The 12,906-nt window shown below is 42.0% G+C and overlaps 2 protein-coding genes across 3 annotated transcripts in view; both read right to left on the bottom strand.

Moving 5' to 3' along the window:
• LOC115211065 (protein mono-ADP-ribosyltransferase PARP14-like) overlaps positions 1–12,906 on the bottom strand; it is a 554,188-nt gene that overhangs the window by 364,768 nt on the left and 176,514 nt on the right. The gene's annotated exons all lie outside the window — the stretch shown is intronic.
• The window catches only part of LOC115209604 (protein mono-ADP-ribosyltransferase PARP14-like), a 132,281-nt gene that overhangs the window by 8,928 nt on the left and 110,447 nt on the right, over positions 1–12,906 (bottom strand). For both annotated transcript variants that reach the window (XM_029778047.2, XM_036508696.1), the window contains 2 exons: positions 12,690–12,871; positions 6,481–6,847 (listed from right to left, as the gene is read on the bottom strand). In XM_029778047.2, coding sequence (XP_029633907.1) covers positions 6,481–6,847; positions 12,690–12,871 — 549 coding nt within the window. The remainder of the gene's footprint in view (positions 1–6,480; positions 6,848–12,689; positions 12,872–12,906) is intronic.

Here is a 12,906-nt window from a genome sequence, read left to right as displayed (position 1 = left end):
TAGCCAACATACAGGGGTTGGACAAAATAATGGAAACACCTATCATCATAATTTTGAAATATCTATTAAACCGTCAAAAGCTTGTTTCTTTTTATGTTTTTTTTTATTATTAGTGTTGCTTTTTATTTTGCTAAAATTGATGTTTCTTTTCAGATATCACCAGAAAAAGTTAATTAAAATTCGTTAAATGACAGATCTATTGGACTTTCAAAGAGGTAAAAATTGTTGATGCTTGTATGGCAGGCATTAGCATAATGGAAACAGCCGAAATGTTTGGTGTATCAAGAAGTACCGTCTTGAAAGTAATGACAGCTTTTGAGAAAGCGGGAAAAACCTACTTATCGAAACAAAACTCCGGAAGAAAACCAAAACTTTCAGATAGGGACCATCAGACTCTCACGGGAATTGTTAGAAAGGATCACAAAAGTACAGCTCCCAGAATTACTGCAGAGCTTACCTCGAGAACCCAGTTTCCTCAAAAACTTTTTTCCATGAGCTCCACAAAGCTGGATTTTACAGGAGAGCTGCAATCAGAAAACCACTACTTTCAAAAACAAACATTGCAAAGCATTTAGAGTGGAGTAAAAACCTACAGAATTGGTCCCTAGAGCAGTCGAAGAATGTTATTTTCTTGGACAAGTCATATTTTGCCATATTTCCGAGTACCAGCCGAATATACACGTGGAGATAACCAAAAGAAGTATTTGACCCAGACTGCCTTCTTCTAACTGTTAAACATGGAGGAGGATCTGTAATAATATCGGGGGGGGGGGGCGTTATATCTTTGAAATCCACCGGCCCAATGGTTTCCCTTCATGGCAGAATTAATAGTCAAGATTATTTAAGTATTTTATCTGATCAAATTCATCCTATGGCTGCGGAACAGATTCCGGAGGGAAACACAATCTTTCAGGATGATAATGCATCAATTCACACAACTAAAGTTGTTACTGAATGGCACGAGGAACATTCTAGTGAAGTTGAACATCTTATCTGCCCACCACAGTCCCCTGGATCTCAATATTATTGAACATTTATGGTGCATTTCAGAAAAACAAGTAAGGAGTCGATATCCTCCACCATCATCACTCCAAGAATTGGAGACTGTTTTAGCTGAAGAATGGACAAAAATTCCTTTGGAAACAATTCAGACATTGTATGAGTCCATACCTCATAGAATTCAAGCTGTAATTACTGCCAAAGCAGTCCTAACCTATATTAAAATAAATTTGTTTGAAATTTAATGGCATTTCTATTATTTTGTCCAACCCCTGTAGTGGCTTTACTTTAGTCCCTGTGTCAGAAGGAAGATATCTGATTAGCATATCGATTTTTGAAGTTGCCTTTACATAGCTTGATGTAGCTCTTCTTTTCAGTTATGTCATAATCTAGTGTTGCTGTAACTTCTGCCTCATATGTGATGGATTTAATAATACATCTCTGGTTGAGTGGACAGGTTCCTGGGTCACGACACTTACAACTGGGAGTAGGCTCTTGGTGGTGTTTGTGTATAATGATGCTTTTCATATTGGAGCAGCAGCTATATGATCATGTAGCCTAATGCCTGTTGAATATTTTTCAGTGTTTCTGATTTTCTGAAAATTCTCTTAGGGAAACAGGAATCGTTTGTCTATATTTGTTTGAACATTAAGAAAAAATTGGAAGCAAACCAAATGATTTTCCTCGGTCTGTTTTGGAGTCTTTTTTTATTATTCATACTGATGCTTGAATGGAGACATTTAGATTTGTGTTGCATCCAAGAAGTAAGGTGGAGAGGAAGTTCTGCTAGGTTCCTCAAAGGCAAAGAATATAGGTATAAGATTTTCTGGGCAGGGAACACTGACAGGGTCGCGGGTATGGGTACACTTCTTGCGGAGAAATGGGTTGATAAGGTAACCGAGGTAGTCAGAGTCTGTGATAGAATACTTAGGATTAGATTAATGCTGCAACATGGATTAGCAATCATTATCTTGGTGTATGCCTCTCAGCCAGGGCTACCTGATGAACAGAAAGACCGATTTTATGACACTCTCTTGCAGACTACTTCATTGACGAATGACAGGGAACTTCTCTTTGTGGCTGGCGACTTCAATGGACATGTTGGACAACATCTAGGGAGCTTCTCTGGTGTACATGGTCGCAATGGATTTGGTTCCCGCAAAGAAGAGGGAACCAGGCTGTTGGAGTTCTGTGATGCAAATGATCTTATGATCTGTAACACTAACTTCAGTCACCTGTTCACCTACCAGTCTGGTGGGAACACTAGTCAGATTGACTACATTTTTGCCTGGAAATGGGAAAGATGGTTAGTTATAAGTGCCAAAACATTCCCACATGAAGAATGCAACTCACAACATAGATTAGTAGTTAGTGACTTCAGGATTGGAAGCTATCAACTGCTTCTAGTTTTTCTCCCTGGAATGTGGCAGAAGTTGTTTTCTGCACATTTTCAGTGTTTATTGCTCCTGAGCATCTGCCACATACAAAATCTATCTTCCCAGTTAGCCTTCCTTTGATATTGCTGCACCTCTTGTGTGTCCATAGCTTACACTGGCTACATCTTATGGAGTTTCTACCTATGCCTTTTCTACAGATCGAGGAGAGCCATCTACATGAAGGGATTTGTGGTTGGTCTGCCTTCCTACTTATCAGGACTTTGGTTTTAGCTAGGTTGACTCAAAGGCCCTTCGATTCTAGTCCTTGCTTCCATGCCTGAAATTTCTCCTCCAGTTCTGATAGTGACTCAGCAATTAGAGCAAGGTCATCAGCATAGAGGAGCTCACAGGGGCATCCTGTCTTGAATTCCTCCGTTATTGCCTGGAGGACTATGATAAATAAGAGAGGGCTGAGGACTGAGCCTTGGTGGACCCCTACCTCTTCCCGGAATTCTTAACTGTACTCGTTGCCAACCCTCACCTGCATGGGATAAGCCTGTTTGTGTATATAGGAAACTTTCTTGTTGGGCTTATGGTAAGGTTTATAACAAGAGGTATTTGGAGAAAGGTCTAAAAAATAAACAACTTTAGGAAAATTAGCAGCAAATGGTTATTTTAAGACCTAACTGACTGAAGGTAGAGGTAAGTTGTTTCCTAAATGTAGCAAGGGTGTAACCATCACAGCCATGAGAAACACTTAATCCACTGTCTTGCTATAGCATTTTCATACGACGCCTGTAAGTGGTCCACATCTCACTTGATTAAAGAAGTACCATCAATACACACGTTTTATAGATACTGGTTTTTGTCTGCAGGGAAACACCTCTCTCCACCCAGACTCCCTTTCCAAATGCAACACTTCCCTTCCCTATTCGATAGTATATCTCGGCATCAAGACTAAAATCTCTTGACACTGTGCTTCCAAGGTAAACAAAGGTGTCAATCATTTCTAACCTTGTTTCATTCACAAAAAAATGTTTTGTTCAGAATGTCTGTCCTGGCCCAGGAGGACAAACAATACTTTGGTTTTTCCCCAGACTAATTATGAGTCCAAAATGTACACATGCAGTGCAAAATCTGTCCCTCAAATGTTGCATTTCCCCCTCTGAGGGTGCCAACAAATCAGCATCATCAGCATAAAGTAATTCTCTAGCAAGTCTTTTGAAAGTCTTTGTAGTTAAACTGGGTCAAATTAAAAATGTGACCGGGTGTCTGAAATCTGATTCCAATTCTCCTGTTGCAATCTTTGAAAACACACCAAAGCAATGCAGCAAAATAAATAGAGAAAAGTGTAGGGGCAAGAATATCTCCCTGTTTGGCTCTTGTTGTCCACTGAAAATTCATGAGATAGCTCACCATTAAAGACTATCTGAGCTTCCATGTTTCTCTGTAGTTCCTTAAGATGCTCACAAAATGTTTTGTTCAACCAAGTTCACACAAAACAATCCACAGTACTTCACTGGTTAACGTATCAAATGCCTTAGATCTATAAAGATCTGGTACAGTGACAGTCATTTCTCTAAGCAGTTCTCCTGCATCTGTCTCAGAAAATATCATGTCTATTGTTTCTTGTAGAGTAGATCCAAAGAAAAGTTATAGAAACATTGACACACCAAATATTGGATGTCACTTTTGCTTTTCATTACCACACGAGGATAAAATTAACTCGCAAGTGGCTGAGTACTCCATGGACATGCATATCATTATCTCAGCCTCACACAGAAATTGATAAGGCTTGCCCCTTTGAATTACAGCTAGAATTCATTTTGGCCAGCTGAGTGAACTGGAGCAAGTGATTGGAAGAAAACAAATAAAGATCTTATATAGGGTCAGGAAAATCTTTTTAATCTTTAGGATCAATATGGATATTAATCCAATCATAACAGTGGCATTTGTGGGCCTCACAGATCAGGAGGCAAAGCCCCCAGATCACAGGCTGTTGTTATCAAACTGAGTGTGAGTCGAGGGTGAATACACGATGGAATAGCAATAATTTCATCTCAGCTTTCATTGATAATGCTAAACACGACATTTTTGACTTACGATTTGGAGCATTTCCTTTTCTTTCACTCTTTTTAAAAAGTGGCACTCCATTGGTTATGATGATGAGGTTCCTGTTTATCTGATCAACGAAACAGTCTGCTCATAAAATTAACGTGCAAGTGGCTGAATACTCCACAGACATGCATACCATAAGTTAGATCTCAGGGAGATTCAGCCTCACACAGAATGTTACAGGGATGGCCCCTTTGAATTACAGCGACAACTCACTTTTGCCAACTGTAGCAAGGTGAAGTAGAGTACCTTGCTCAAAAACACAACACGTCAATAGATTTACTGTAACCTTCATACTAGATGCAGTCAGCCTCATCCTTGAAAACAATACATTTCTTTTCAACGGAAAAGAAACTAACTCAATAGTCAAGGCACAGCTATGGGGACATGACTTGCTCCAATTTTCGCAGCATTATAGTCAACAACTACAAAAGTAAAGGTGATACCTACCGAAACAATTACAAACATATTAAATTCCTGGAGCAGAAGATGAAAGTTACAGAATGGGTGAAAACTGAAGTAATTAGGAAGAGACTTCGGCGAGATGAGATGCAGAGGAAGCTCTTGACAGGATCCCCATCTCTCTTATCTGGTGGTCAATGCAGAAACTTGGGATAGATGAGTGGTCAGTGAGAGCTGTATAAGCCATGTACAGGGATGCTGTCAATAAGGTAAAAGTTGGCAACGAGTATAGCAAGGAATTTAGTGTACAAGTGGGTGTTGCCTGTGGGTTAGTCCTCAGCCCTCTCTTGTTTATCATAGCCACCCCCCCCAAGCTTTAACAGAGGATTTTAAGACTGGCTGCCATTGAAAGCTCCTCTTGCCTAGAGAATAAATATCAGATTGGAAGCCAGGTCTTGAAGCAAAGGTTCTTGAAATTAATTCAGCAAGGGTCAAATGTAAATTATTATAAAATTATTATAAAACTCCCATTCTTCATCTCTAATCTCTTAGATTAACTTTCTCTGTAGTGCACTTCACTTGTTTTCTCATTAGCTTTCTCCCATCCATCTCCCTCTGCAGCTCTCTTCTCCCCTCTCTCTGACGTTTAATTCTGACATTCTTTGTTTCTCTCTTCTCCCCCACTTTCTGTAGCTCTCTTCTCCCACCCTCTTTCTGTCATTCTCTTCTCCCCCACTCTCTATTACTCACTTCTCCCCTCTCTCTGTAGCTCTCCTCTCTCCCTGTACCTGTCTGTTGTTCACTTCTTCCCTTCTCTCTGTACCTGTCTTATGACTCTCTTCCTGTAGCTCTCTTCTCTCTCGGTATCTTTTTTAGCCTCTTTCTGTTGGTCACTTCCCTCCCTTTCTCTCTAGCTCTCTTCACCTCTCTTAGTGTACCTGTCTTCTAACCTTCTTTCTGTAGCTCTCTTCCCCTCTCTCTCACTCTCTACCTGTCTTCTGACCCTCTCTCTTTTGTTCTCTTCTCTCCCTTTCTAGCTCTCTTCTGCCCCTCTTCTTGCCCTCCCACTGTATCTCTCTTCTCATACCTTTCTCCTGATCATCTTTCGGTTGCTCTCTTCTCCTCATCTCTCTGTAGCTCTCTTCTCCCCTCTCACTGGAGCTCTCTTCTCCCCTCCCTCTGTAGCTCTCTTCTCTCTCTCAGTACCTTCTTTTGAGCCTCTCACTTTCTCTGTAGCTCTCCTGTCCCCTCTCTGTAGCTCCATTCTCCCTTCTCTCAGTTGCTCTCCTCTCCTCCCCTCTTTGTAGTTTCTTTCTGATCCTCTCTTCACCCCTCCTCTTTTGCTCTCTTTTTCCTCTTGCTGTAGCTCTCTTCTCCCCTCTCTCTATAGCTTCCTTCTGATCCTGTTTCTGTTGCTCTCTTCTTGCCCACTCTCTTTTGATTTCTTCTTCCGTTTGTTGCTCTTTTCTCTCCCTTAATGTAAAGTGTGACTAGAGAAACCAACCAACCAACCAACCAGCATTTGTTACTGATAAAAAGACAATAAAAAACAAGCAAGAATGTCTTTATAGTAAAAATATGCACGTACCATCCATTAGGTTTTTTCTCTTCATTTTATAATTCTTCCCTCCATGTTGAAAACTCATTTTCTGAAAATCGTATCTTCTGTTGTTCCAATCAAGGGATTTCTTTTTCTGTGAGTTTGCTTTCTCAAGCTTGGCATTTTCTTTGTCACTAAACATTCTTATGTTTTCTGGATTATTTTCATCAAAGTAAGACCATTGTACGATGTCTTTAAAAAGGATTTCCTCATCAGCCTCTTTGTATTCCAGTAATAATGATTGGACATCAAGTTTAGCATTTTTTACATGAGAATATCTGCCATGAATTTTAATTTTGTCCCTGATAGAAATCTGGACTTCATGATCTGTACCAATACTCTTTAAATTCGGCTTCTGAAAAGATAAAATAAAAAACCAAATTAATTCTAGAAATGATACAGATCATTGTCATCATCATATAAAGTTTGCTTTTTTTTTATGCTAGCATAGAGTGGACAGTTTAACAGGCTCTGGCAAGCCACAGGGCTATGGTGATCTCCAGTCGCCTGTTGTGGCATAGAGTCTGTGGCTGGATGCCGTTCCTAATACCCACCACTTTACAGAGAAAGGCACTGGGTACTTTTTCTTTCTTGACCCACCAGCACAAGTGAGGTTGTCAAGTAACTTGCAAGGTAGAAAGAGAGAAGAATGAAGAAAGGAAAAACTCCTGATATGAAGTGAGGGACGTGGGCGGGGGAGGTGAGTATTGGAGGGAAGAAGGAAGTGGGTTTATGCTAAAGCTTAAAGTATGACTGGGGGAGAAGCATTGATGTCTTGCTACAGAGGGGAATACATGGGTACCACACATTATCTAGGGGTGGCTGGGGGTAGTTGGGAGGAGATGATAGTGATGCAGTGATAGAGAAGACTCTTAGGGGACAGGAAGAGGAATATAGGAGAGGAGAGAGAGGTTCAGGGAAGGAAGGGGTTCTTGTATATGTGAGGGGAGAGAGAAGGTTCAGTTGATGGGGAAAGGTACAGGGAGAATAGAGAAGAGAGAAAGTGGAGAGCTACAGAAAGATGGAGAGAAGAGAGCAACCGAAATATGATCAGGAGAAAGGTATGAGGAGAGAGGAGAAGAGAGCTACAGAAAGTGGGTCAGAATGAAGCTACAGAGAGGGGGGGGAGAAAAGAATAACAGAAAGTGGGTCAGGAGACAGGTACAGAGAGAGAGAGGAAAAGAGAGCTACAGAAAGAGGGCGAGAAGAGAGAACAAAAGAAGAGGGGCAGAAGGGAGGGAAGAGAACAAAAGAGAGAGGATCAGGAGACAGGTAGAGGAGGGCCAGTCAGGCGGTACTGGCAACGGACATGCTCAAAAAGTATTTTTTATATGCCACCTGCACAGGAGCCAGTCCAGCGGCACTGGCAATGACCTCGCTCAAATATTTTTCACATGCCACTGGCTCTGGTAATGGTCATGCTTGATTGGTGCTTTTTACGTACCACCAGCATGGAAGCCAGTCAGCTGCTCTGGCAATGATTACGCTTGGACGGTGTTCTTAGCGCTTCACTAGCACAGATGCCAGTCATCGAATTTGATCTCGATTTCGATTTCACTTGCCTCAATAGGTCTTCACAAGCAGAGTTTAGTGCCTAATGAAGGAAAGGTATGCATAAGTGGGCTGGTTACACCCCTGGCATAGGCCATGGGTTATGGACTTATTTGGCTTGCAGGGTCTTCTCAAGCACAGCATATTTCCAAAGGTCTCAGTCTCCTGTCATTGCCTCAGTGAGGCCCAATGTTCGAAGGTTGTGCTTCACTACTTCATCCCAGGTCCTCCTGGGTCTACCTCTTCCACAGGTTCCCTTAACTGCAAGGGTGTGGCACTTTTTCCCACAGCTATCCTCATCCATTCTTGCCACATGACAATACCAGCGCAGTCGTCTCTCTTGCACACCACATCTGATGCTTCTTAGCTCCAACTTTTCTCTCAAGGTACTTACACTGTTAAATATGCACACTGACATTACACACCAATCAGATCATACTGGCTTCATTCCTTGCAAGATTACGCATGTCCTCGGCAGTCACGGCCCATGTTTCACTACCATGAAGATGGTTGTTCGTACACATGCATCATACCGTCAACGTTTTACTCTGAGCAAGAGGCCCTTTGTCACCAGCAGGCTATTCTTATTCTAGCAGCTACAGTTTCAGCACACTCTCCCCGGCTACTGACTTGGTCACCTAGGTAATGGAAGCTATCAACTACTTCTAGTTTTTCTCCATGGAATGTGGCAGAAGTTGTTCTCTGCACATTTTCAGTGTTTATTGCTCCTGAGTGTCTGCCACATACAAAATCTATCTTCCCAGTTAGCCTTCCTTTGATATTGCTGCACCTCTTATGTGTCCATAGCTTACACTGGCTACATCTTATGGAGTTTCTACCTATGCCTTTTCTACAGATCGAGGAGAGCCATCTACCTGAAGGGATTTGTGGTTGGTCTGCCTTCCTACTTATCAGGACTTTGGTTTTAGCTAGGTTGACTCAAAGGCCCTTCGATTCTAGTCCTTGCTTCCATGCCTGAAACTTCTCAAGTTCTGATAGTGACTCAGCAATTAGAGCAAGGTCATCAGCATAGAGGAGCTCTCAGAGGCATCCTGTCTTGAATTCCTCTGTTATTGCCTAGGGGACTATGATAAATATGAGAGGGTTGAGGACTGAGCCTTGGTGGACCCCTACCTCTTCCCGGAATTCTTAACTGTACTCATTGTCAACCCTCACCTTACTAGCAGCGTCCCTGTACATGGCTCACACAGCTCTCACTAACCATTCATCTATCCCTAGTTTCTTCATTGACCACCAGATAAGGGATCAGAGGATCCTGTCAAAGGCTTTCTCCATGTCAATGAAAGCCAAGTACAGAGGTTTATCTTTGGCTAGGTATTTCTCTTGCAGCTGACTTACCAGAAATATAGCATCAGTGGTGCTTTTCCCTGGCATGAAACTGAACTGCATCTCATCTAAACTGACATTCTCCCAAATCAGTTGGGCTATGACCCTCTCCGTGACCTTCATTACCTGATCCAACAACTTGATACCTCTGTAATTATTTGTATCTAAAGCATCACCTTTACATTTGTAGCAGTTGACTATTATGCTGCTACACCAGTCATTGGGTATGACCCCCTTCGTGTATCACCTGGTTAACTATACAGGTGACTAGACTATAGCTGATACTGCCAGACATTTTGAGCATCTCTGCAATAATTCCTGATGGGCCAGGGGTTTCCCTGTCTTCATACTCTTAATTGCTTTATCTACCAAGGAACTGTCAACTCGGAAAGCTGGTCCCTCCGTTGGGTTGACATTTGGCATTTTCCCTTTCTCCCATTCATTCTCTTTATTGATCAACCTTTGATAGTGGCTTCTCCAAACCTCTCTCTTTGCATCCTCGTTTAGTGCAAGTGAACCATCATCCATGAGGACACATTTCTCTCCTGTGACATCACGATTCTCTCTCACATACTGTCTTGCAACACGAAATACTTCAAGTCTTTGGTCTTCATGACACAGGACATTGGCAAATTTTTTCTTATCTACTTCCCCTCTGGCTAAGTAAACCTGTCTCCTAGCTTCCATTCTGCCAATCTGATAAAATTCCATGCTACCACCATTCTTTCAGTCCTTCTATGCCTGTCTCATTTCTCTAATAGCCTTGTCAGCCACATTGTTCCACCACCATGTTACCTTGAGTCGAGAGAGGACTTTGTACCATCCACAGATCTGGTCAGTGGCCCTCATCAGTTTGTCCCGTAGAAACCTCCAGTTGTTTTCTACCCCATGTGAAGCTATATCCCCTTCTATTTCGTCAAAGGCTTTGAGTAATATGTCTCTAAATCTCTGTTCATTCGCTGGATCTTTAAGCTTCCAGACCCTTCTCCTCCATACTGGTCTTCTGGGCATCCATTTAACCCTGATCATGAAGTTGATAAATACCAGTCAATGTTGTGGGGTACATTCTTCGCCTGGGAAGGTTTTGACATTTATAAGCAGCCATCTTTCCCTTTTTCTGGCAAGGAACAACCATGCTACATGGTAGTGAAACATGGGGTGTGACTGCTGAGAACATGCATAATCTTGCAAGGAATGAAGCCAGTATGCTCTGCTAGATGCATAATGTCAGTGTGCATACACGACAGAGTGTTAGTGCCCTGAGAGAAAAGTTGGACTTAGAAGAAATGTGGTGTGCAAGAGAGTCGACTGCACTGGTATGATCATGTGTTGCAAATGGATGAGGACAGCTGTGTGAAAAAGAGTCCCACCCTAGCAGTTGAGGGAACCTGTGGAAGAGTTAGACTCAAGAAGACCTGGGATGAGGTGATGAAGCACAATCTTCGAACATTGGACCTCACTGAAGCAATGACTAGTGACTGAGACCTTTGGAGATATGCTGTGCTTGAGAAGACCCGGCAAGCCAAGTGAGATCATAACCCATGGCATCTGCCAGTGCAGCATAACTGGCCCATTTAAGAGTACCCTTCAATCAATGGGCAATAATCTCCATTTGCAAAGACTTGTTGAGTCAAGTGAAATCGAAATCGTTGTCATAGCCAATGACAGTACTGCCTGATTGGCACCCATGCTAGTGGAATGTTAAAAGCACCATTCAAGTATGATCATTGCCAGGGCCGCTGACTGGCTCCCATGCCAGTGGCACATAAAAAAACTCATTCCAGCATGGTCATTGACACTGCTGCTGGATTGTTTCCTGTGCAGGTGGTACATAAAATGCACCATTTGAGCATGGACTATGCCAGTACCACCTGACTGGTGCTCGTGCCAGATCAGATTGGAGACTGGCGCAGCCTTCTGGATTGCCAGCCCTCAGTCAAACCCTCCAACCCATGCCAGCATGGAAAGTGAACATTAAACGGTGATGATGATGATGATATATTGGGTAGGGAACACTGAAGGGGTCGGAGGTGTGGGTATACTTCTTGTGGAAAAATAGCTTGATAAGGTAATCGAGATAGTCAGAGTATGCGACAGAATACTTAAGATTAGATTAGCATCATGGGTTAGTAACCATTATCTTGACCTATGCTCCTCAGCCAGGGATACCTGATGAAAAGAAAGACCAATTTTATGACAGCCTCTTGCTGACTACCTCGTTCACGAATGACAGGGAAATTCTCTTTGTGGCTGGTGACTTCAATGGACATGTTGGGCAACATACAGGGGGCTTCCATGATGTACATGGAGGCTACGGTTTTGGTTCCCTCAGTGAGGAGGGAACACGTCTGCTGGAGTTCTGCGATGCAAATGATCTTATGGTTTGCAATACTAACTTCAGGAAATCTGCCAGTCACCTACTATTCTGGCAGATACACTAGCCAAATTGACAAGACCCAGAATGACTGAAATCGGATGAGTCATATTAAGAACAAGTAGGACTGAAATTAGATGAGTCATAATAAGCCCCAGCATGACTGAAATTGGATGTGTCACATTAAGGCCCAGTTTCACTGAAGTATGATAAGTCATATTAAGCCCCAGCATGACTGATGTCTGATGAGTCAAATTAAGGCCCACGATGACTGATGTCTGATGAGTCATATTAAGAACCAGCTTCACTGAAGTCTGATGAGTCATATTAAGCACCAGGATGACTGATGTCTCATGAGTCATATTAAGAACCAGCTTCACTGAAGTCTGATGAGTCAAACTGTGTTGCAAAAATGATTGAAGTTAGATGAGTCATTTCAAGCTCCATCATGACTGAAATCGGATGAGTCATATTAAGGACCTGCATGACTGAAATCTGAGGTGTCATATTAGTCCCCAGCATGACTGAAGACTGAAGAGTCATAATAAGCCTAGGTATGACTGAAGACGGATGAGTCATAACAAGCCTCAGCATGACTGAAATCTGAGGTGTCATATTAAGCCCCAGCATGACTAAAGTTTGATGAGTCATATTAGTCCCCAGCATGACTGAAGTCTGAAGAGTCATAATAAGCCTAGGTATGACTGAAGACGGATGAGCCATATTAAATCCCAGCATGGCTGAAGTCAAATGAGTCATATTATACCCTAGCATGACTAAAATCTTGTGAGTCATATTAAGCCCCTGCATGACTGAAGTCGGATGAGTCATATTAAGCCCCAGAATAACTGAACTCTGATGATTGAAAGAAGTTAAAGACAAAAGATTAAAAAAGGAAAACCCTGTATTGTTGTGGCCAACTTACTCGAAATCCTTTTAACTCCATATCAAATGGGATTTCTTTAGTTGTTAATTGGGAATTGTACTCCTTTCCAACAGTTTTTATAGCATGGTTAAGATTTCTGTAATTAGTAATGAATTTCAATGTGACGCTATCTTCTTGTTGACCAGCAGAGACATTATCGTCTATTTCTTCATCTTCATGATCTGAAATAGGAGAAATATTCATTTTGTCAATGAAA

This window comes from Octopus sinensis, linkage group LG1 (assembly GCF_006345805.1).
Source record: "Octopus sinensis linkage group LG1, ASM634580v1, whole genome shotgun sequence".
NCBI lineage: Eukaryota > Metazoa > Mollusca > Cephalopoda > Octopoda > Octopodidae > Octopus > Octopus sinensis.
The sequence above is the reverse complement of the archived record's forward strand: the minus strand, read 5'-3'. Positions and strand labels throughout refer to the sequence as shown.